The sequence below is a fragment of the Eumetopias jubatus genome, unplaced genomic scaffold, assembly GCF_037043125.1.
Source record: "Eumetopias jubatus isolate StellerSeaLion01/CBP00866 unplaced genomic scaffold, mEumJub1_p1.0 scaffold_3, whole genome shotgun sequence".
Classification (NCBI taxonomy): Eukaryota; Metazoa; Chordata; class Mammalia; order Carnivora; family Otariidae; genus Eumetopias; species Eumetopias jubatus.
Window position 1 is genome coordinate 10,200,413 of NW_028274809.1, and position 22,306 is coordinate 10,222,718.

General features: G+C 38.4%; 1 protein-coding gene across 14 annotated transcripts in view; it reads left to right on the plus strand.

Moving 5' to 3' along the window:
- TRIP12 (thyroid hormone receptor interactor 12) overlaps positions 1-22,306 on the plus strand; it is a 137,053-nt gene that overhangs the window by 97,204 nt on the left and 17,543 nt on the right. For 5 of the 14 annotated variants that reach the window (XM_028105255.2, XM_028105256.2, XM_088021522.1 and 2 more), the window contains 16 exons: positions 1,818-1,971; positions 3,094-3,322; positions 3,625-3,743; positions 6,078-6,285; positions 9,081-9,181; positions 9,415-9,589; positions 10,784-10,925; positions 12,012-12,203; positions 13,702-13,853; positions 15,382-15,554; positions 15,935-16,008; positions 16,091-16,290; positions 17,083-17,210; positions 18,278-18,429; positions 19,099-19,241; positions 20,334-20,490. In XM_028105255.2, coding sequence (XP_027961056.1) covers positions 1,818-1,971; positions 3,094-3,322; positions 3,625-3,743; positions 6,078-6,285; positions 9,081-9,181; positions 9,415-9,589; positions 10,784-10,925; positions 12,012-12,203; positions 13,702-13,853; positions 15,382-15,554; positions 15,935-16,008; positions 16,091-16,290; positions 17,083-17,210; positions 18,278-18,429; positions 19,099-19,241; positions 20,334-20,490 — 2,499 coding nt within the window. The remainder of the gene's footprint in view (positions 1-1,817; positions 1,972-3,093; positions 3,323-3,624; positions 3,744-6,077; positions 6,286-9,080; positions 9,182-9,414; positions 9,590-10,783; positions 10,926-12,011; positions 12,204-13,701; positions 13,854-15,381; positions 15,555-15,934; positions 16,009-16,090; positions 16,291-17,082; positions 17,211-18,277; positions 18,430-19,098; positions 19,242-20,333; positions 20,491-22,306) is intronic. The other 9 variants (XM_028105257.2, XM_028105258.2, XM_028105262.2 and 6 more) reach the window with 4 other exon arrangements.

Below are 22,306 nucleotides of genomic sequence, written 5' to 3' on the forward strand. Positions count from 1 at the left end.
AGTTTCATCGTACCGTTTAAACATGTCTATTTTGGCGGAGAGTGGGTGTAGGGATGGAGTGGGGAGGTGGATATGTGTACTTAAATGTGCTCAATTTTGAATTAACGCAAGATTCTCTCATTTTGTCTCCTGAGAACAAGGTCCTCATTTCTGTTCAGGTCAGAAAACATGATGTTCTAGTCCTGCTTCTGCTGCTAACTACCCGATTGACTTGGAGCAAGTAATTTAAGTTCTTTGTTCCATAGTTTCCTCATTTCTAAAAGGAAACATCGGAGGGGTCAGGCTATATGTTTTCAAAGTCCCTTCTGTTTCCTACCCAGAAGATGCCTCCCATAAGCAAAGATTTACATACAAATAGCTGTTTCTCAGCACACTTTTCAGAACAAAAACATGGGAACAATTTTAGTATCAAAGTCTAGGTGAAATGGTTAAGTAAGTTTTGATACCAACTAGCCTCATATGTAGTCCAGATGTTAATGGGATAAATTTTAATGACATAAAATGGGATATGAAAAATGAACACAATATTCAGAATTATATGACTCTTTGGGGCACTCAGCAAAATAAGAGAAAGAGCAATAGTAAAAAGGAAAGAGATGCACCAAAATATTTAGTGTTTTTCTGTGAAGGTTTTATGTGTGATTGTATTGTTTTTGCTAACTTCCATATTAAGTATGCCTTGAAATATTGCAAGTCAGGAAAATTGCCTTGTATTAGGAAGTGCAGGTCACTGCATTATTTGGAATACCATGCATCATTTACTAATATTTTCAGTATAGGAGATAGCTTTAAGTCTTACTGTATTTTCCAGTCTGTGATATTTGAATTTTTTTTAGAGCATCACACTTGGAAGAGACATTTTTCTTTAAAGATGTCTTCTACCATTTAGTTTTTAAAAATGAATAGTTGAAAAACAACTTCGAAATCATTGATTTACCTTATAAAATCTGAAGTTCTTATAAAAGTATCCACGTTCCGAGCCAGCTTTTAGGAGGAAGTGAGGTGTGATGGGTCTAATGTGTGTTGTTCACCTTAGTGTGTAAGCAGGCCATGGTCTCTGACGTTAAGCTGCCTTCTTTTTAGCGTTGTCTTATTAACTGCATTTTCCCTGTTAGCTTACTGTCTTAACACTTGAGTCCTGTCTTTCATTTAACCTAGGAATTCCATAGACTGGACTGTTACATTCTAGCACATATTTTGGCTGTCTTACCTCAAGCAAATAGTGTTAATCAAAGTGTGTCCTTTTATTTATGTACTGTGCACACGTGCACACCCTAGGGGTTACTCTCTTAGGTCTGGGTGTGTCCCTTTCAATCTTAAAAGCGTCTTTTAGATGGAAAGTCTTTTTTACCTAAGGATAATTTTGTAGGATCATTTTGATTAAACAAGATTTTGTGGGCTGCTAAAAATCCATGAGTAAATACTATTTTAACCTAAGAATTAGATACTAAGATTTTATAGATAACAATTTATTTTTTCTATCAGCAATGTCTTAAAAGCCTTTTTAATACAAACGGTGTCTTCCTCACGTCAGTGATTCTACATGACTGGATCTTTCATCAGGAATTTATCTGTATTTATGTCTCCGGTGACTTTGTAGGGCCTGTCGTGTATAATTGTGTTTAATTAAAAATGATTTATTGAATGAATGGGTTTTGTCATGTCCACACTATTAAATTTTCCATACTCTCTTATTTTACCATGTGAAACCTGATGAAATAAATATGTAAGTTAGCATTTATGGAGGGTCCCTCTGTGTCTTAAGTTAATAAATTTCTCCATGTTTATATTCAAGGTTTCTCTCTCTTTGCTCTCAGGCAGCCCATCAGGTCGGTGAGGATGAGATAAGCTTGTCCACTCTGGGACGAGTTTATACTATTGATTTTAATTCTATGCAGCAAATCAATGAGGACACGGGAACAGCACGTGCCATTCAGAGAAAACCTAACCCCTTAGCCAATACTAACACTAGTAAGTACTTCTTGAGTTAATAGTAGTACTGTATTGTCATGTGAGTAATATTTGTGATAATAAGTATTTCATTGAGTGTCTTCATTAAGCTTAAGACCATTATATAGTAGTAATTAATTTGTTGTTGTTGTTTCTATCACGTTTTAATTGATGAATGAGCCAGCATTGCTGAAATGATACCCTCCGCATTACTTTGCTGCTGTGTGATTTGCAGTGTCCCGGACTCCAGCCAGAATTGGCCCATGCAGTTTTTTATCTGATCCTGTTATTCCTCTTACACCTTTAGATCCACCCACACCTATCAGCTGAGTTCTTTGCGACCTTTTATATGTTCCCATGAAAATTCTCTTCTTCACTAATGAAGAATAGTTTTTTTTGTTGTTTTTTTTTTTTTTGGTTCAGGTTTCTGATATTTGTCTCTGTCCTTGGGGATTCGGTCTGTTGCTTTGGCACCTCTAGTGTAGAGTGCAGGGGTCAGCACACTTCTTCTGAGAAGGGCCAGATAGTAAATATTTTAAGCTTTATGGATTGTGTAGTGCCTGTACTCCACACTGCTATTGTAGCTCCAAACAGCCATATAAAAAATACAAAGAATTGTATGTGGTCATGTTCCAGTAAGATTTTTACAAATATAGGCGCTGGCCCAGATTGGGCCTTTCAACTGTACTTTGCTAACCCCGGGTCTAGAGTTTACTTCCTCATCAGTTTCCTTTTCCCTCTACCTTATTCCCTTGAAGAAAAGCATCAGATCATCTTGTTTTTCCGTGGCTTTTAGTCACATACCCACTGTCATTTCTTGAACTCTGTTTATTTCTTACCAGTCATTTAGCTGGCTAACACTGAAGTATCCTTGGTATTTTGTTGAACATATATTATTCAAATAAGAGGTACAGTGTGCTGATACCTTGTTCTTTCTAGCCGGCTCAGTTTTGTCTTAATGCTGCCTTTGGTATCTTTGTAGACCCCAGTTGATCACATTAGATAAGTTAACTTGTCATATAACCAGATTTTTTTTCATAACATTTCAAATAATGACAACAACTTGAATGGTTTGTTGTTTACGTCCTTTTATTTGTGAAGTCTCTAAGTTTAAGATTGTACTTTTTTTTTTTTTAATAACAGGTGGATATTCAGAGTTAAAGAAGGATGATGCTCGAGCACAGCTTATGAAAGAGGATCCGGAACTGGCTAAGTCTTTTATTAAGACATTATTTGGTGTTCTTTATGAAGTGTATAGTTCCTCAGCAGGACCTGCGGTCAGACATAAGTGCCTTAGAGCAATTCTTAGGATAATTTATTTTGCGGATGCTGAACTTCTGAAGGATGTCCTGAAAAATCATGCTGTTTCAAGGTGTGTTCATGAAGATAGTGAAAACATTTTAGAAATTCAAGTCTCTGCAAGTAGTCTCAGCAATCTTTAAAGTAATAATACAGGAAAAGTGCATAAAACAGTTTATTTATAATGTCTCGAGGCCTTTGTTGTCTCTTTATAGTCATACACACCTTTGAGAAAGACAATGCAAAAGTTAAGCATTTAAGAAAAATTTTGGTTTTCACAATTAAAATATTTTGCTCTCAAAATTAAAGTAGTATGGCCAAAAATAATTCTCAAATTCAGACAGATGTTTTATATACGAATGCTTTCTTTTTTAGTCACATTGCTTCCATGCTGTCAAGCCAAGACCTGAAGATAGTAGTTGGAGCACTTCAGATGGCAGAAATCTTAATGCAGAAGTTACCTGATATTTTTAGTGTTTACTTCAGAAGAGAAGGTAATGTCATTCACGATAATTAATTAATGGTTAATCTTTTAGTCTACATAGTATTTCAGTAACCATATAGCTTTAATTTAGAACAAAAATTAAACTTTTATATAAGGAATTTTCATGCTTATTACTCACGTACATATAGAGTATGTCTTTCGTAAAATCTGCTAATATGGGTTGTGTGAGATTAACGGTCAGGTGATAAACGCTTAGTTACATTTCAGTTATCTGAGTGTTTATGGGCCAGAAGCAAGCATTGAATAGATAATGTGCACCTGCCCATAAAGATGCCTTGAAAAAGTCAGAGTTCACTTTCCCAATGAATCCCATTAGTAGATCAGAACATTTGTAAAAGGAATTATTACTTACTTCACTGGGCTTAGTCCCCTAATTTGAGGAATTTAAACACGGAAATCAGTCTAGGAGACACAGTACTTTTCCATTCTCTTTTTGAAGATCACAAAGATGAAACCGTATTGCTCATTCGGGTGTTTTATCCTTTTCAAACATGCCAAGATATTAAAGGAGTTCTTTCTCATCAACAAATCTCTTTATGGCTCTTTTGGTCTTTGAGGATACTTTGGTCTTGTGTGAGGGCACAGGAAATAATGGTATTTTACCCTCAAGTAATCCTTAGCTTCATCTTCCATCTTACCAACAATCCTAGTTCTTTCTGTATGATCTATTTCCCCTTTCATCACCTTATGCTGGATCTGCCTCTCTTCACATCTCGAGAGTGCTGTAGTCATGCTAGTATAAGAGTATTAAATGGGAAGAGGTTTTCCCTATTTCTTACTAGTTCTATTTAAATAAAAAAGGTGTTTTTTTTTTTTCAACCCCAACACTACATATTTATATGAAATAGAAGGCAAACTTTATAACTATGGTTAACAAATGGGGTGCATTTATGAATAGATACTTCTGTGATCACATAAATACTTGGTATGTGTTCTTTTTAGCCTTGGATTATTTTGTAATTTGCATTCTGTGTTTTGGTTTTGATGTTCTGTTTTAGTTGTTTGCCTTTAGTAGTACTGCTTTCTGATCTATTTCACCTTTTGATTTGGAAGTGTATCAGAATGTCTTTTTCTCAAAGTGATTTTTTTTTTCTTTTACATTTATAGTATCACTATGCCATCAGAATGAATTTTCCAGCCCCCAAAATTTATATAGTTTATACAGTATGAAGTTTATGGAGGAGTTTTGATTAGTTCTACCACTTTGCATCTGGCTAGGTATACTGTCCTTTCATGTTCCAGTTAAATGTCATTTATTCCTGAGGACCTTGCCTTCCTTCTAGAATCTGTTAGGTCCGAATTGCTGGTATGCTCTATCAGAAGTCATTTTCTCTCTAAGGAGCAGTTTACTCTTTTGTTTGTAATTTCTTATAATTTTTTTTTTTTCTCCCCAGTAACTGCCCTGAGTCCATTTTTCTCATCCATGGCCATATTATTAGTACCTAACACACAGTCTGGCATGTGATTGCTGCAGATAATATTTGTGGAATGTCAGTGCCTCAAGTTTGAGTTCATTCAGACATCTTGTGGGTTTTTTTGTTTGTTTTTGTGTTTGTTAGTTTGTTTTAAGAATTCTGATGGAAAACTCTGGACTGTTTCCCAGAAAAAAATGTGAATGTGTGAACATGCATTCATACATTTGGACACAGACCTCGGCATACAACTACCCCACACTCCCCAGCACCACCCCCTGCCATGTACATTCTCCTGTGATTCTAGCCCAGACATGAACCCCTGCCTTGTAAGTTACTATTTAGCTCTCCTTATACACCTCCAAGGATGTGAAAAATCACCATCCTTGGATTGCTGGTGTTCTCTTTTGGCAGTGGTGTTATTGTGATCTTACTCACTGTAGCATTTGAAGTTAGCTAGTAACTATGGCGAGTCTTTCCCTCCTGGCTATCAAGCCACAGGTGCGCTACTGCATTTTTGTAGTTCATTGTTTTTATAATGGTATCTCGAATTTCTAGTAGAACTTTACATGTGACCCTGTTAAATTTCCTGTTATCAGGTTTTTGAATATCCGAAGACATTCAATATAAACCTCTTTCTTTAATGTTGAATTTGCCTCCTGCCTTCCAGAATGGAGTCAAGTCGAAAACCCTGGCACCTAAGTCATCATGCTCCATCCCTCCCCTCCCCTCCCCTCCCCTCCCCTCCCCTCCCCTCCCCTCCCCTCCCTTCCCTTCCCCTCCCCTCCCCACCCCCATTTGCCAGATACTTTTAATTCATTCACTATAAATAAGTGTTAGCGTTTAGAGATTCTGTAATCCTGGGGAGGTGGTCTTGGTTAAAACTGACTCTTAAATCTGTTACTACGTAGGTGTAATGCATCAAGTAAAACACTTAGCAGAATCAGAGTCTTTGTTGACAAGTCCACCAAAGGCATGTACGAATGGGTCGGGATCCTTGGGGTCCACGACGTCAGTCAGCAGCGGAACAGCCACGGCCGCCACTAACGCTGCAGCTGACTTGGGGTCCCCCAGCTTGCAGCACAGCAGAGATGATTCTTTAGATCTGAGCCCTCAAGGGTAAGTCAGAGTTTTGTGCTGATTGTCATGCTCTTTGCCTTTACCTGTGTCCTGGTACCTGAGATTCACACAGGGAATAAAATGTAAAGTGGTCAAATATTAAGAGAGGACCCTTTGTTTTTTCCCCCCATCTCTGTTTTGTTCAGTGTTTAATGGGAATGGGAAGAGACCGACATTTATTGGAAAGCCACTGGATTGAGCTGTGTTTAGGAACCGCAAGAGACACGAAGTATTTCCAGTGTCCTCTCAGGGAACTGAGGCTCAGTGAACTTTCTGAGTGAACTAATTGAGAAGTTAATGATGAGCACAGGGTCACACACTTATTTTACAGGTGTAGGATTTGAACCCTCATTTCTAATTCCATAGTTTTGCGATTCTTTACTGCACTGTTGCATACATACCAGCTTCAAGACGTCCAGATCGTGACGTAGTGAGAAATATTAAACACTAGAATTTTTGGAACATACAGGAAAAAACCTGATTTCCCATTAATTCTTAACTGGCAAATGGAAACTTTGCTGTTAATAAAAGTGGGAGTTGTTAAATATGTCTGCTTCCACCTCCTTATCTGTTTTAATCCCTTTGTTATACTGTGCTTCTGAGACATTACCAAACCCTCATATTAGATTTCATTTTGTTGTGTTGAAACAAATTACACTCTAAAAGTGTTTTTGTTTCTTTAACATTAGAAACTTAATACTGCTGTATGACTGTTGCATGATCAACAGATACAGTTCTGAAATTCAAAGTGTACTTAGTGTAACACTCCTTTCTCCTCCTTTTAAGCTATAACGTGATTTTGGTACAGCATACTATACTTACTAGTAAGTGAGGTCCAAACATTTAATCCTGTAAACTACAAGGTGTCATTGTCCTGAGAATTGATTTCGCTCAGGATCCCAGCTCCTTTTGGTGCCACCTGGTGGCAGTTGTCCATTCTAGCTTACATATGAATTTTGGCAATTCTGGGACTTGGGCTACAGACTAGGACTTCTGACACACAGTGGCTTTTATTTTAGGAAGGTGCTTAGTTTGGGTGGTACCTATATCATGGGCCCAGTCCAATGGGATTGAGCCTGGAGAATATATTGGGGACCCTTGACCTTCTCTCTTCTCAAGTTGGATTTGTTGGCCAGTTTTCCCTCAAAGCCTTGTCTGCCTGTCTTTTTCCTTCCTCTCCAGCCCTAATCCTTCCCCTTGGCTGTTGTAGTAACTTAAGCTACTGCAGGGTTTCACTATCTAGCAGAGGCATGGTGCCCGAGACATCAGGTGCTTGGGGAAATGTGATGCAACTCAGACATGCAGTATTTCTGAGCCACTTAAAGGAATTAGACTTGATTTATAGTTTCTAACAGTTAGAAATTCTAAAAGATGAGGAAAGAAACTTTCAGAGTTTTAAGTGGTTCCATTCCTTTCCTATGTGGTTTCAAATAAAGAAAAGTTTATATAAATTTGTGAAGGGGGAATTGTTCAATCATGTTTGAAAGTTCATTTGTCCATGGGCACCTGGGTGATTGATTTGTTCAAGCGTCCCAACTCTTGGTTTTCGCTCAGGTCATGTTCTCCGGGTCACGAGATGGAACCCCGTGTCAGGTTTCACGCTCAGCGCAGAATATGCTTGAATATTTTCTCTCTCTCCCTCTACCCTGCCCCTCCCCCTGCACTTACATTCTCTTTAAAATAGATAAATGTTGAAAGAAAAAAATTCACTTGTCTTGATTGTGAAGCATATTTAAACATAGTAGTAAGTGTTTTTAATAGACATACCAGCTTTTGGAAGATTTTAAAAGTTGAGTGTTTTTTGGAGGGGGTTCTAATTTTATTTGGTTTGCAGACCAGTTGAAACAGAACTTTTTGTTTTTAAAAGATTTATTTATTTTAGAGAGAGCGTGCTAGCATGGGGGGGATTGGAGCAGAGGGAGCGGGAGAGAGAAACTCAAGCCGACTCCATGCTGAGCATGGAGCCCGATGCGGGGCTCAAGATCACGACCTAAGCCAAAACCCAAGAGTTGGACGCTCAACTGACTGTGCCACCCAGGAGCCCGAACATTTTTTCCATCTTTTCCATCTTAAGTGTTTTTGTTATTCTAGGAATCTGCTGATATTTCAAACTATTTCTTACTGTTGTTAAGAACATTGAAAATAAGACACAAAGTCTGTGTATGTTCTCTTTTAGGTATTGTAACTCAAAATAGGTTATTCATACTATGAGTTGATAGATTTGTTTATAGGTAATTTTGAGTTTAAAAAAAAATCACTAAACTATTTATAAATACATTCAGTTAGTATGTTATTGTAATTACATACCGTGAAAGTACTTTGGGTAGTATTGGGAAAGTATCTTGGTAATACTCGATGTCCTGTATATTTTACTTTTTGTCATTTAAGCTAGGGAAGAAATACGGTAATCAGATTTAACATTCTTTTTCTAATTAGATAGCACAGTTCTTTTTAATATTGCTTCTTTGCATCATAAATTTGTTGTATGTACTTTATGTACAACATTTTATAATAGTTTTAACACAGGATTAATGAGATACTCTGGTTTTACTTTTAGTAGTTCAGTGTAGTGTTAATACGGTGTTTTCTGGATTAATCATTTTCTGTGTCTCTAGACCTCTAGAACATGATTGGTGCAGAGTCTGCATTAAATAAGTAATCACAAAATGAAGAGTACCCTTTTATGGCCATATTTTACAAGTCTTTGTTTCTGCCATTTTAGCTTGCTTTTCAGTGAGCGATGATAATAAATCGTGGTGATTGCTAAATTTATCCCATCTTTTCCCATGTGATAGTCGATTAAGTGATGTTCTAAAGAGAAAACGGCTGCCAAAACGAGGGCCAAGAAGGCCAAAGTATTCACCTCCAAGAGATGATGACAAAGTAGACAATCAAGGTAATTGCTTTGGTGATGCGGTGGGGTGCAGAGGGAAAGATGGTAGCAGTGAGAGGCATGTACTTCTTGAAAATGGTTGACAGCTTTAGGAATACCTTAGCTTCCTGAACACTCAGTGTTCTTAGTTGTTTCAGCAAATTCATCTAGTACTGTCAACAGCAATGTTAAAATTCGGTTGATTTTCGTCAATTACGCTAAGATGACTTAACTGTCATTCCCGTTTCTTTTCATAGCTAAAAGCCCTACCACTACTCAGTCACCTAAGTCTTCTTTCCTGGCAAGCTTGAACCCAAAAACGTGGGGACGGTTAAGCGCACAGTCCAACAGCAACAACATTGAACCAGCACGAACTGCGGGAGTTAGTGGTCTTGCTAGGGCCGCCTCAAAGGACACCATATCCAATAATAGGTGAAGTGGGGGAATTCTCTATTACTTTCGTTCTCAGATTAGCGCAAAACTCTACATTGTTGCCGTCAGCACATTTACTTTGTGGAGATGAAACATGGACCCAGACCTTTTAATTTATGCTGAGAAGTGGCATTGCTCAAGGATGGAGCAGATTCTCAGTTCTTGAACTCTGCCTGGCTTTGTCCTAAATTCCAGTCTTAACATCTTAAAACCCATTTCAACATTTCTGGTTGGGAGTTAACAAATGTTCAAAACCAAATAAATTATGTTCCCTGTGGAACCTGTTCCTTAGTTTTGTTCTAGACAAGCGAAAGCTGACATATTTTCTGTGTGCATACACAGACATTCACCCACTTTTATAAAGATACCCTTCCTTCCTCTACCCTTTACAGTGGAACTTAAGGATCCTAGAGTAGATGCTTATTTGTTTGTTCTCAGATATTTAGAACTGTATCAGCTAAACTTTTCCACATTCTAGTCTGGCTTTTTTTTTTCTTCCCCCCAGTCTGTGGCTTTAATTGTTTCTTTAAAACCCTTCCGCGTTGTTTTATTTAGTTTTTTTTTTACTCTGGATGTAACATACCAACAAGGAGTACTTCCTCTGCAAATAAATTTTTAAAAATCAAATGCCAATGGGTAAAGAAACAGGCTCCTTTTTTTAGTGGATTGGTTTAGTTGGTTGTTTTTCCAAATTTTGGTTAATAAAAAATAATTAAGCAAAAATATATCTAAAGCCATCAGAGTTTGTAATTTAAATAGCCAGGTCTCAGTTAATCACGCATCTAAGAGGTGCATGTTTCTGGTCTATAGTTCTTTGCTTCAGCTCTTCAAGGAACACAGTAAAGGACAAAGCAGATATGTCTGTACCTAAGGAAGCAGCCATGTAAAGTTGCTTTCAGGCAAATACTTAGGGAAGAAATGATTGCCTGGTAGAGTTCCAAGAAGTTAGAACTTTTTGTGTATTCTTCATGTAATGATCTGAATTATATTTTAAGTACATGTGCATTTCTCTACTGCACCTTAGCCCATTTTCAAAATGACACTTAATTTGGTTCATCTGAATTTATTAATCTGGAAGCATAGGTGAAAAAGGGTTTTAAATGTAGCAGCTGTTTGCCTTTGATGTGCAGTTATAATTGAAATCCTTTCTATACACGGAGACTAAATTTAATATCTTGGTTTTCCTTCTTGCAGAGAAAAAATTAAAGGTTGGATTAAGGAACAGGCGCATAAGTTTGTAGAGCGTTACTTCAGTTCTGAGAACATGGATGGAAGCAACCCTGCACTGAATGTCCTTCAGAGACTTTGTGCTGCAACTGAACAACTCAACCTCCAGGTACCACGCAGGCTGCACCGTGTTGGTCCTTCGTTGTCTCTTCTAGCATCTCTCTTGTCTTTCTGTCCTTCCCTTGATGACTCTGACTTTCCATGACTTGCTGTCCTAGATCACCTTTCTCGCCAGACCTGTGCCTTTAACACTGACATTTCTGTAACTTGTCCCTTGGCTTTCGTGCTTCATTATTTTATCATTAACTATACTGGGAATCTCAGCTTTGACTTTCTTCTCTTCTCATCCCATATATACATATTTTTTAAAGAGTTTACTTAGAGAGTATATGCATGTGAGTGGCAGGAGGGGCAGAGCAGGAGGGAGAGAATCTCAAGCAAGACTCTGCTTGACCTCACAACCCTGAGATCATAATGTGAGCCCCACATCAGGAGTCAGACGCTCAACTGAGTGAGCCACCCAGGCGATTGTCACATCCCATATTTCTTGACAAAAAGACTTGAGAAATGTCCCCCAAGTACATTTCAACATGGGTATTGGAGTTGATGTGACGGACCCTCCCTAACCCCTCACCATGTGGATCTGATAGTACTTGGAGAGGGAGATTGAATAAGCCCTTTATATTTCATCTGATTCTTAGCCTTTTTACATTTTTAATGCACTTTGAGAAATTCGAGTAGTACATGTTTTCCAGGAAATTGTCCATTTCATCCAGGTTTTAAATGTACTAATTTAAAGCCACACTTTATATTCTTGTTTTATCTTCTCATTCTGGTATTCTAGCTCTTTACCCCTCAGTTTGTATTCTCAATTCATTTTCTCTTTTGTTTATTTCTTTATATATCTTTTTTATTTATTATTTCTTTATTTCTTTATTCAACGTTGGTTGAATGTGAGACTTTTCTTTTTTATGTTAGTAGTATGGATGCTGGTTTTCTTCCATGAAATACTAACATTTTTGACTATGCGTGTAAGATCATAGTTTCCAAGCTTCTACCAAGAATGTATCACTCCCCCCGCCTTCTTTTTTATAGATGTTGAGAATATATTCAATTCCTTTTGGGGAAATGTGAACTGTGCATTTAGTGATTACTGTTTAAATCAATATAGAAATACTGTTCCCAACTCTTTCAGGTGGATGGTGGAGCTGAGTGCCTTGTAGAAATCCGTAGCATAGTCTCAGAGTCCGACGTTTCATCGTTCGAAATCCAACATAGTGGATTCGTGAAGCAGCTGTTGCTTTATTTGACGTCTAAAAGTGAAAAGGATGCTGTGAGCAGAGAGATCAGATTAAAGAGATTCCTTCATGTATTCTTTTCTTCCCCAGTAAGTTGTCTCTTAATGCTTCTCTATCATCTTATAGGAATCACTGGTCACTGATTTGTGTGTTTTTATCTCCGTAATTTACATTAGATGCTGATCAAGATATTGAGGTCAAGTTTCTAGCTTCTGATACATAGTTGTATTTGGATTCCTTGGTCTTTTTTATATCAAATATACTAATAAAGCAACAGAAGGATGATTTGATGGCTCAGGTGCTACAGTTTCTATGGTCAAGTATCTTTGAGTCTTTGTTTTTTTTCTGCAGGACCAGCCATTAATCGTAGTCTCTTACTTGTGAATGTATTTTATTCTCAATATTTGTCTTTAAACATGTTGTAGTTTACAATGTATACATATAGGGAAATATGGTAAAATAGCTGTAGATACAATCTTTTTTTTTTTTTAAAGATTTTTTATTTATTTATTTGAGAGAGAGAATGAGATAGAGCACGAGAGGGAAGAGGGTCAGAGGGAGAAGCAGACTCCCTGCTGAGCAGGGAGCCCGATGCGGGACTCGATCCCGGGACTCCAGGATCATGACCCGAGCCGAAGGCAGCTGCCCAACCAACTGAGCCCCCCAGGCGCCCCAAAATAGCTGTAGATACAAGAGAGAGTGAGCATATATGTTTCCATTTTGAATATAAAGTACAGTATTAACAGTTCTCTTTGAGAGTGTCAGTCACCACTTATAATCTGGATTGCAAGACCAGAAGGCTCAGGGAGGCTCCCCTTCCTTCAGCCTCAGTGGGTGAGAGCAAGAATGTAACTACTCTTGGACACTAATGACTTAACATCATTCTACTTGTTCAAACTACTTGAGAGAAGGCATCCTCTGGATCATTTGTGTAGTAGGACTAAGGGTATTTCTCCTGTGTGTTGGTGAAACTACTTCACCATGCCTTCCTTTCAGTGTTGGTGGGCATGTGAGCACCTACTATATTGTTATAACTTGGGCTTTGTAAAGTAGTTATTTGTTTGAGATACATTAGATGTGTAGCAATACAGGAAGTAGTTTTATGCCATGCTTAAGATTACATACAGATCTATAATCTCTTACCTGAAACTTCTTGGGGCTGAAGGGGTTTCAAGTGTTCTACAATACAGTACAAATATATTACCTGATAATATTCCCAGTGGATTCTAAATAGCACTCCATACATACTAAATATTTTTGCAGGAAAGCATATGGATATTCCTACTCGCTACAGGTAAGTAAAGACTGCAGATGGCCTCGTGTCTGTCTGAGTCAGATCTCACCAATTACTTGTGTTTTCAAGCCTTTTGGACGTAGGAATTATGAATAAGGGATTGTGAGCCTATTACAAAAGGGAGTCTCTCTTTGAAATAACTTATATGGAAATAGTCATTCCAAACAGATATATCAAAAGAGATAATAGATGAATGGCTCTCTTTTGTAAAACTGCGTGTTAAATTTTCTTGTTGAGGAGTGTTCCATTTTCAAGAGGCCTTGCTTAACCTGTTGGTTTATTTATAACTTCAGCTTCCTGGAGAAGAGCCCATTGGAAGAGTAGAACCAGTGGGTAATGCACCTTTGTTGGCATTAGTTCACAAGATGAACAACTGCCTCAGCCAGATGGAGCAGTTTCCAGTCAAAGTACATGACTTCCCCAGTGGAAATGGGACTGGAGGCAGGTAAGGATCACTGCCTGTGCATACCCTTGCCGTTGGACCCTGCGCTTCATTTTGTTGAGGGAAAGCGGCAAGAGGTCTGGTAACCTCTTAAGCTGCCCAAAGACTGTTTGGTTATAATGACGGAAGAAAACCACTTTTTACCTTTAAAATCCCCCCATGTGTTTTAAATGTGATGTTTTGGAAATATATAAGCCAGTGACTGTGTTGACAAGCTGTAAGAGGCTTAGTGTTCCTTAAATTGATAAACTTTAATATATATTGCTTCTCCCTGTGAATTTTATAAATATGCATAATCAAATATTTGCGTTCTGTGCAATAATGTGATTTCCTGTGATGTGAGTGGTTATACCTTTGGTGGGTTTTAACAGATAAGTGTATATTTTGAAGTTTTCTTGTTTCATTGAAACTTATTTTCTCTGTATTAGTTTTACTGGACTCATGAAATGCTACAGAAAGAATGCACTGTGAAAGTTCATTATTGTATTTTACGGGATGTTTACAAAGTTTCTGGAATATTATGACTAGAAGCCTACAAAATAAGAAATTAGTTTCATTTTAAAATACACAATCTGATGTGTTTTGAAAACATACAGATTTTTTATTGAATTAAAACTATGTATTATTGGACAGATGAAGGGATCTGTTGTGCTAAGGTTTTTTCTGGCTTTGAAAATTAATACAGAATGTGATGATCAGTTTTGATCATTATCCTGTCCTGGAAAATTTTATGAAATACAGGGGCATTTTCATCTATGCCTGAGAAAACCATGAAGTTTTTCATTTTAACCCAGATTTGTATAAAATACGTATGTTTACGTATGTATATATCCTGTCTAATGGAATATTCTTTTCTATACTCCTATTTGCATGCCTTATGGAATCTTACAGATAACTGCATTTTAAGCGTGTCTGTGTCCCACTGTTGTCAGCCATTTCCAGAAATGAGCAATTAAATTAAAGATCATTACCAGGGTTAGACTGGCCTAGCTATCAAACTGCTTCATTCAAATGAATGTAGCAAAGTAAATTTTAAAGGTTACTTTTTAAAGTAATTTTGTAGCAGAAATGTTTGAAAGCAAAAAAGAGGGCTTTTTCCTTTGTTTTTAAAGCCATAGAATTTAGGCAGTGGCAAAATACTGCAGAAGTGAGCATGCTCAAGATGGTTGAGGAACTTTTAGTCTAGAGAAATAGTTAAATCTCAGTGGTGAGGATTTCTGCTCACATGGGTTTCCCCGTATGACCGAGATAGAATGATGATTTAATGTTTTCATATGCATGCATACACAGCGTCTGAGATAGAATGATGATTTATTAATGTTTTCATATGCATGCATACACACCCTATTTTATTTTTAACTTTATAACAACTTTCACTAAATAACTTGAATTGCTGGCTTGACTATTTACATAACTAAGTGCTTATTTTGTGCCTTAAGAAAATGCAGTTTGTTTTGTCTTGCTTTTGTTTGAATAAAGTATGTTGATTTTGAAAATAATAGAATAACTTTTTTTCACAAATTATCTTGAGCTTTTCTCTCAACAGAGGATCACAGGCTTTAAAATTTTTCAACACACATCAGTTAAAATGCCAGTTACAAAGACATCCAGACTGTGCGAATGTGAAGCAGTGGAAAGGCGGGCCGGTCAAGATCGATCCCCTGGCTTTGGTACAAGCTATCGAGAGATACCTTGTAGTTAGAGGTACTTTCCCTATATGTGTGTTTTGTGTTTATATGTACATTGGGCTGGGAATATTAGGGAATGTGGAAACGATTTCCCTGTCTATTGCTGCTTCTGTTAAAACCTAGCATTGGGAACTTGGGTTCCCATCATTCATTTTCTACATAGCCTGTGGAAACGTGATACACTTGGGAGGGGTTGATGGCTTACTTCAGTGATGCGTTCATTTATCTTGTTGGAACCTAATGTAGTAGGTGACAATTTTCTTAGCTCTTTCTGCTTCATAGGTCACAGTTTAATATACACGTTTTTCTAAGAGTATGTTAGTTTAACCAATACGCGTGGGCTTTTCTTTGCCATGGACAATTGCTAGGAGTTTAACAGCCTTCTTGGGTCCTCAGGGTATGGAAGAGTAAGAGAAGATGATGAAGACAGTGACGATGATGGCTCTGACGAGGAAATAGACGAGTCTCTGGTAAGGGTGCTATTCTCACCATGTTGTCATGCACACAGTTCAGGTCCTTGAGCTTAAATGGGTTTTGTTTTGCTTCATTCAGGCCGCTCAGTTCTTAAATTCCGGCAATGTAAGGCACAGGCTACAGTTCTACATTGGAGAGCATTTGCTACCGTATAATATGACCGTGTATCAGGCAGTCCGGCAGTTCAGTATCCAGGCCGAGGACGAGCGGGAGTCCACGGACGATGAGAGCAACCCTCTGGGGAGAGCTGGTATTTGGACAAAGACTCATACAATATGGCAAGTCTGAAACTGACGTCGTTTGCTTTGTCATCAGCTTCAATATGTTGTTTGTGTGTTTCGGAATTCATATTAATGGCTGGCTTACATAAGGAGAGGGGACCCAAATCCTACATTTTATTATTAAAAGCCACTTCAAATATTTTATCTGTGTACGTGAATGCATGCATGTGCACACATGTGTACGTGTGTATTTGCCTTCATTATGTCTCCTAGAAAACATGTGCTCGTGGGCAATAATCATAGTTTAAGTCAGCTCTTTAGATTCATTTCAGGTCTTAAGAGAAAAACATCTCCAGAAAATTACATTCGTTTAGGTAATAAGCTTGGCATTTCTGTGCCCTTCGAGGCATTTGGATGCAGCTTTCTGCATTGTTTGTTAATGTCCACTACTTAGATTTAAAGAGAGCCAGTCTCCGGGGCACCTGGGTATGCCCCTGGGTAGCTCTGTCGGTTAAGCGCCGACTCTTGATCTCTGCTCAGGTCTTGATCTCAGTGTTGTGAGTTCAAGCCCCACGTTGGGCTCCACATAAAAAAATAAATAAAGAGAGCCGTTCTTCTGTGAACCACCCCCAGAGTTCCTCAGGTGGCCCCTCCTGGGACAGTGTACTCTTTGTGGTCTCTTCTCGAAACAGTGCCATTGGTAATTCTCCAAATCCATAAGTAGGGAGAAACAGGATAGATCTCAGAGTTCTGGTAACTCTGGTGTCTGTGGGTCACACTTTGGCCCCTGTAGAATAGTATTTATTTTTAAAATCTACATTTAGTTTATATACTCTCCAATCAATTTAGGTACAAACCCGTGAGAGAGGATGAAGAAAGTAATAAAGATTGTGTTGGTGGTAAAAGAGGAAGAGCCCAAACAGCTCCAACAAAAACATCCCCTAGAAATGCAAAAAAGCACGATGAGTTATGGCATGGTAAGTTGGTACATACATGGGAGGGAAAACAAATTGCCGCGGGGCAGTAGCCTTCTTGTGGAAGTTTTAAAGGAGTGATTTATATCTAGCAGTGAAACCCTTGGATATAATGTAGAAAAGATGAAATTACCGCAAATAAAAAATTTAGCACCTGCAAAATTAAATTTGGGAAGAAAATTGGGAAAAACTCATACTTGTTCCGTGAAAAATTTGTTTTCATGAAGGCTAAAACAAATTTAATTAGTAGAACACACTTACTAAAGAGACTGATCGTGGTCAGGCAGGCCCTTCACTTTTGTCATTTATAATAATCTAACAATTATAGGAGGAATGAAAAGTTTTGCCAGGATTATAGTAGTGTTTTGTTTTGTTTTTCATAAAACTAAGTTCTGTTATAAAGGGTTTTTATTTTGAGGTTTTTATGTCTATGTTTTTGATGTTAAAAATTGCCCTTTCTTTTATGGTAGTGATAGTGTTGTGATTTTTAATTCCTAAAAGTAAATGGCAACAGTTTTAACCCATGACCCCCTGCCCAAGCTATTACTTAGTGAAATCTGAGAAGAGAAGAATCATAGATCCCCTTGGAAACTATCACAATCTCTCCTATCCTAAGCCTTGGATTAGATAACCAAATCTCTTCTAAGATTTACAGTTGGGAATATTTGTCTATTTTACATGGCCATTTTAAGCTGGATATAAAAATTAAAAATCCAGGGAATTTATATAAAACTGTGAACTTAAATTTAAATATTTTGTCTTTATTCTTCTCTGGCCGTTTTATTCTTAGCCGTTGGCTTCTGTTGAAAAGAAGAAAATGGGAAATGAGTCCATTTTTCTCCTTTACAGTGTATGTGGATATGGGAGGAAAGCAACATTTGCATAAGCCTGTATGATTTATGCATAAGATAAAGGGAAAAATGTTCAAGCTATCAATACTCTAGAGGGATACCAAACTTTAGAGCCTCACAGCTTGTGGTTACTATTTTCGGGGTGATGGATGACACCAGCTCCTCGGCACAGCCTTTCTAACTTTGATCACACCTTACCTTTGATCTTTTGCCCTCTAGATGGAGTGTGCCCATCGGTATCAAATCCTTTAGAAGTTTACCTCATATCCACACCACCTGAAAATATAACTTTTGAAGACCCGTCATTAGATGTGATTCTTCTTTTAAGAGTTTTACATGCCATCAGTCGATACTGGTATTACTTGTATGATGTGAGTAATGTGGCCTGCTTATGGAGTTTCCCATTATATGTTGTGCATGGCACGTTACCTGTAGTTCTGTCAGTGGTTGATGAATTTTTGTTGTGCTAGAAACAGACCAAATGTTTCAGTTAAATGTAGGGATCATAGCCCAGTGAAATACAGCATACTCACCAGTTGGAGCTTCTCCCCCACTTTTTGTTGCTGGCCTACATTCTTGGATTAGTGTTCTTCCTAGCTGTGACTTGTATCAAGTTAGGCTACAACATGAAGAACGAGTGTGAATTTATAGTTAAAATTCTTTCAGTACATTTAAGCAAAAGTTCATTTGTCTGAGTTGAACTATATGTTAAGTAAAAAGTCAGGTGAAAGTTGAATGCTACTTTTGACATTTATATAATATAGGGAAGAATGACAGAATTGACCTTGCACAACACATGAGCTGTCACATCAATGATTGGGTCAGTACTAGTGGCCTGTAGGGGTTGTGGTATTTGAGCTATGCATTGTAGAAATTGTCGTTTAGGTTGAGACACTAAAGTGAGAAGCTATATATTGTTATGTTGGGAACCAGGTGAAATCTAGGCACTCTGCATACATTTTTGGAGATAAAGAGTTAGTGAATATAATCCTAATGTTTTACTACATGTAGACCTTTTTTTTTTTTTTAACATTTTACAGAATGCAATGTGCAAGGAGATTATTCCAACTAGTGAATTTATTAACAGTAAGTTGACAGCAAAAGCAAATAGGCAGCTTCAAGATCCTTTAGTAATCATGACAGGAAACATCCCAACATGGCTTACTGAACTAGGAAAAACCTGGTAAGATGATCATTTCTGAAATAGTGGCTTGGGAGTGTGTTACTGTTGTGTTGGTCTTAATATATTTTGATTCAAAAACGGTCTTCGCTGAACCTATTTGAATGTGTTTAAATAACATATTTGATCACAGCTTGCTTAATATTTCGTGTAGCTAGCTATCTAGAGGAGGCGCCTCTAGCTGGGGTTAATATAAAATCTACTTGTGACAGTATGTGTCTATATATATATGAAATAGGAAAGTATGCAAGGATATTTAAAGAGATTAAAATCCTCTGTCTTCATAAAGCTGGACTCCAAAGGTATAGTTGCTTGATTTTCTGAGCCTGTTTGGGTCCAGACTTAAATTCTCAGAGACTATAGAACTGTACGGATCAATACAGTAGTCAGTAGCCACATACATCTATTTACATTTAGATCAAAGAAAATTAAGTAGATTAGAAATTAGTTTTTAGTCACATTAGCCACATCCTTATGTGGCTCCCCATGTGGGACAGAACAGATGGTAAATATTGGCATCACCACAGGAAGTGTCTTTAGCTGTTCTGTGTCAAGAACTTCCAAAATCCTACATCAAGAGGCAGTAGAACCTAATATTACCGTGGAGTTCCTTCTTTGGAAATCAGGATGGCTGTTGGGCTGGTTTGAGGGACTTAGGAATGCCGGGGCTGGGAGGAAAATCATGAGCTAGTAAAGCCATTTTTATTATTTGTGTGTATGTGGTACGGGGATGGCTTGGCAGTGTCACGAAGCGGTGATCGTATTTTGAAAATAGGGTTTGCTAGACAGGTTATACTTCCTGAAGGTCTTTGGGCAGATTAAAGATCTTGAATAGACCTGATTTAAAGTATAGGATTTTTAATAGTTGAACTTCATATTTCATAGAGAAAAGCTACTTAATGCATTATTACTTGATCACTTAGAGATTTCATCAAGAATTACGAAATTTCTTCAAAATTAGTTTTTGCCTAGACCGTTTTTATTGGTTCTATTTATAATTCTTATTTCTGTATCATAGCAAAAGTTGTTTCTAATGTAGGGGTTTGTGTGGTTTCTGATTCTAATTCAGATAATCTGTGTTGTGTCTTTTTACAGCCCATTTTTCTTCCCTTTTGATACCCGGCAAATGCTTTTTTATGTAACTGCATTTGATCGGGACCGAGCAATGCAAAGATTACTTGATACCAACCCAGAAATCAACCAGTCTGATTCTCAAGATAGCAGAGTTGCACCTAGATTGGATAGAAAAAAAGTAAGTTTCTCCCCCAAAATATGTAAAGGTAAATTGCACCGAGCTTTTGACAGCAATGGGAACACTAGAGATGTGATGCATGGGAGCAGTGCCTGGTGGTGCAGAGCCGTCCCTCAGTCATAGCTGTCTCTCCGCTTGTCTGTCTTCTTCCCTGGAGCGGCCGGGCTTTCCTGTCAAGCTCTTGAAACCAGGCTGTCTGTGATTCTTCTTCATCCTGCAGTTAAGAGTCCTTTTTTCCCCCGTTTCTGAAATAATTTCTACAGTTCTTTTTTTCTTAGTTGCCGTTAACTCTTGTGCCAAGAAAGAATCCTGTCTTCTCTCACCAAGGTTTCTCTCTCTCTTTTTTTTTTAATTAGGAACTCACACTGTAGCCTCCCTTTTATAATTGATCCTTTATGCAATAGGTAGAATTAACCAGATCCACTTTCTTCCCTTCACACATAACTGATCAGAGATGACCGAAACGAGATCCTTCAATTTTTCCACTAACTGAGCCAAAACCTCCAAATTCTCCTCTCTCACTGTCGTAGTGTGAAGCATCAAACTGAGCATCATAGTTAAGGAGCTGCACACTGGCTATCACAAGATGGTTTTGTTCATCTGACGTGTGTGTTCCCAGGACAAGTCGATGAATGCTGAAGTCTTTCTCTTCCGGTCTGGTTACATCTGGAAGCCACTGTGCAGTTAGGCTAGGCCACTCCAGAGCATGGGTCATCACCAAATCGTAAAGAAAAGCGGTGTTCTTTTTCCATATTTTGTACTCCTCGTTGATCACACGTTCTTCTGCTGCGTCATCAAAGGCTGCTTCCTTGTCAGCCATGGAGGGCAGGCAAGCTGGGGGGATCCCAGGGTCGAGTGTTGCGGGAGGGGCGGGGAGGCTATGGGCGCTCACTCTGCACGCACGGCCTCTATTGTTTCCTGCTGCCCGAAACTAGATTCTTGATGGGATTCGCGGCTGGGGCCTAGTCAGCCCCCGTGTTGCTGTTATCAGCTTCCTGGGCTTCTCAACCTTGGCTCCACATTCAGAGCTATGACCGCCCCACTCTGAGCCATTCCAGCGGGGACCCCGTCCTCCATTTCTGACAACGCACCGCCTTTTACTTCTGATGTCTCTGTTCATCTTGCTCTTTTGTGCTGAGGATTCTTACTCAAGTCTGTCTTTCCAAAACCTGTAACTCCAAGACTCCTGAGAGCCATTAGTAATGACATTAAAAGAGGGGTTCGAAGGAATGAGAAGCAAAACAAAAAAACCTTTAACACTTTTTGTCTGTTCCTCAAAGCCTTTCTATTTCTATCTTTATTTGTATCATTAGGATTGTGTCAGCGGTGGTGTTGGTAGAGTTTGGAAATCTAGCAGGACCTGTCTTGTCCCCATGAATCTCAGTAGTAGATGTTTGTAGTTGTGCTTGTAGGATCTCTGCAGGTTGGGGCCAGGAGGTTTCAGCTCACCTGTCTCACCTGCCACCCCCATACCCATCTCTCCGTATGTAACTGTAGATGTGCCCAGGGAGATGCCGTGCAGCTGCAGCTCTGACTTGCATTGCTGTCTGGCAAGGTTACAGAGAGCCTTTCTTCTCCACCTTGAACTTTCTGAACCTGCCATGGGCTCGATAATAATGACACTTAACTCCTGGCTTTGCTGTCCATGTTTGTAGCAACGCAGCTACTTCTTAACCTTTTCTGAGGTGTGCCTTTTATAGAAATAGTCTTGGGGAGTGTGGGTGGCTCAGCCAGTTCAGTGTCCAGCTCTTGGTTTTGGTGGGCTCCATGCTGGGCTTGGAGTCTGCTTGAGATTCTCTCTGTCCTTCTCCGTCTG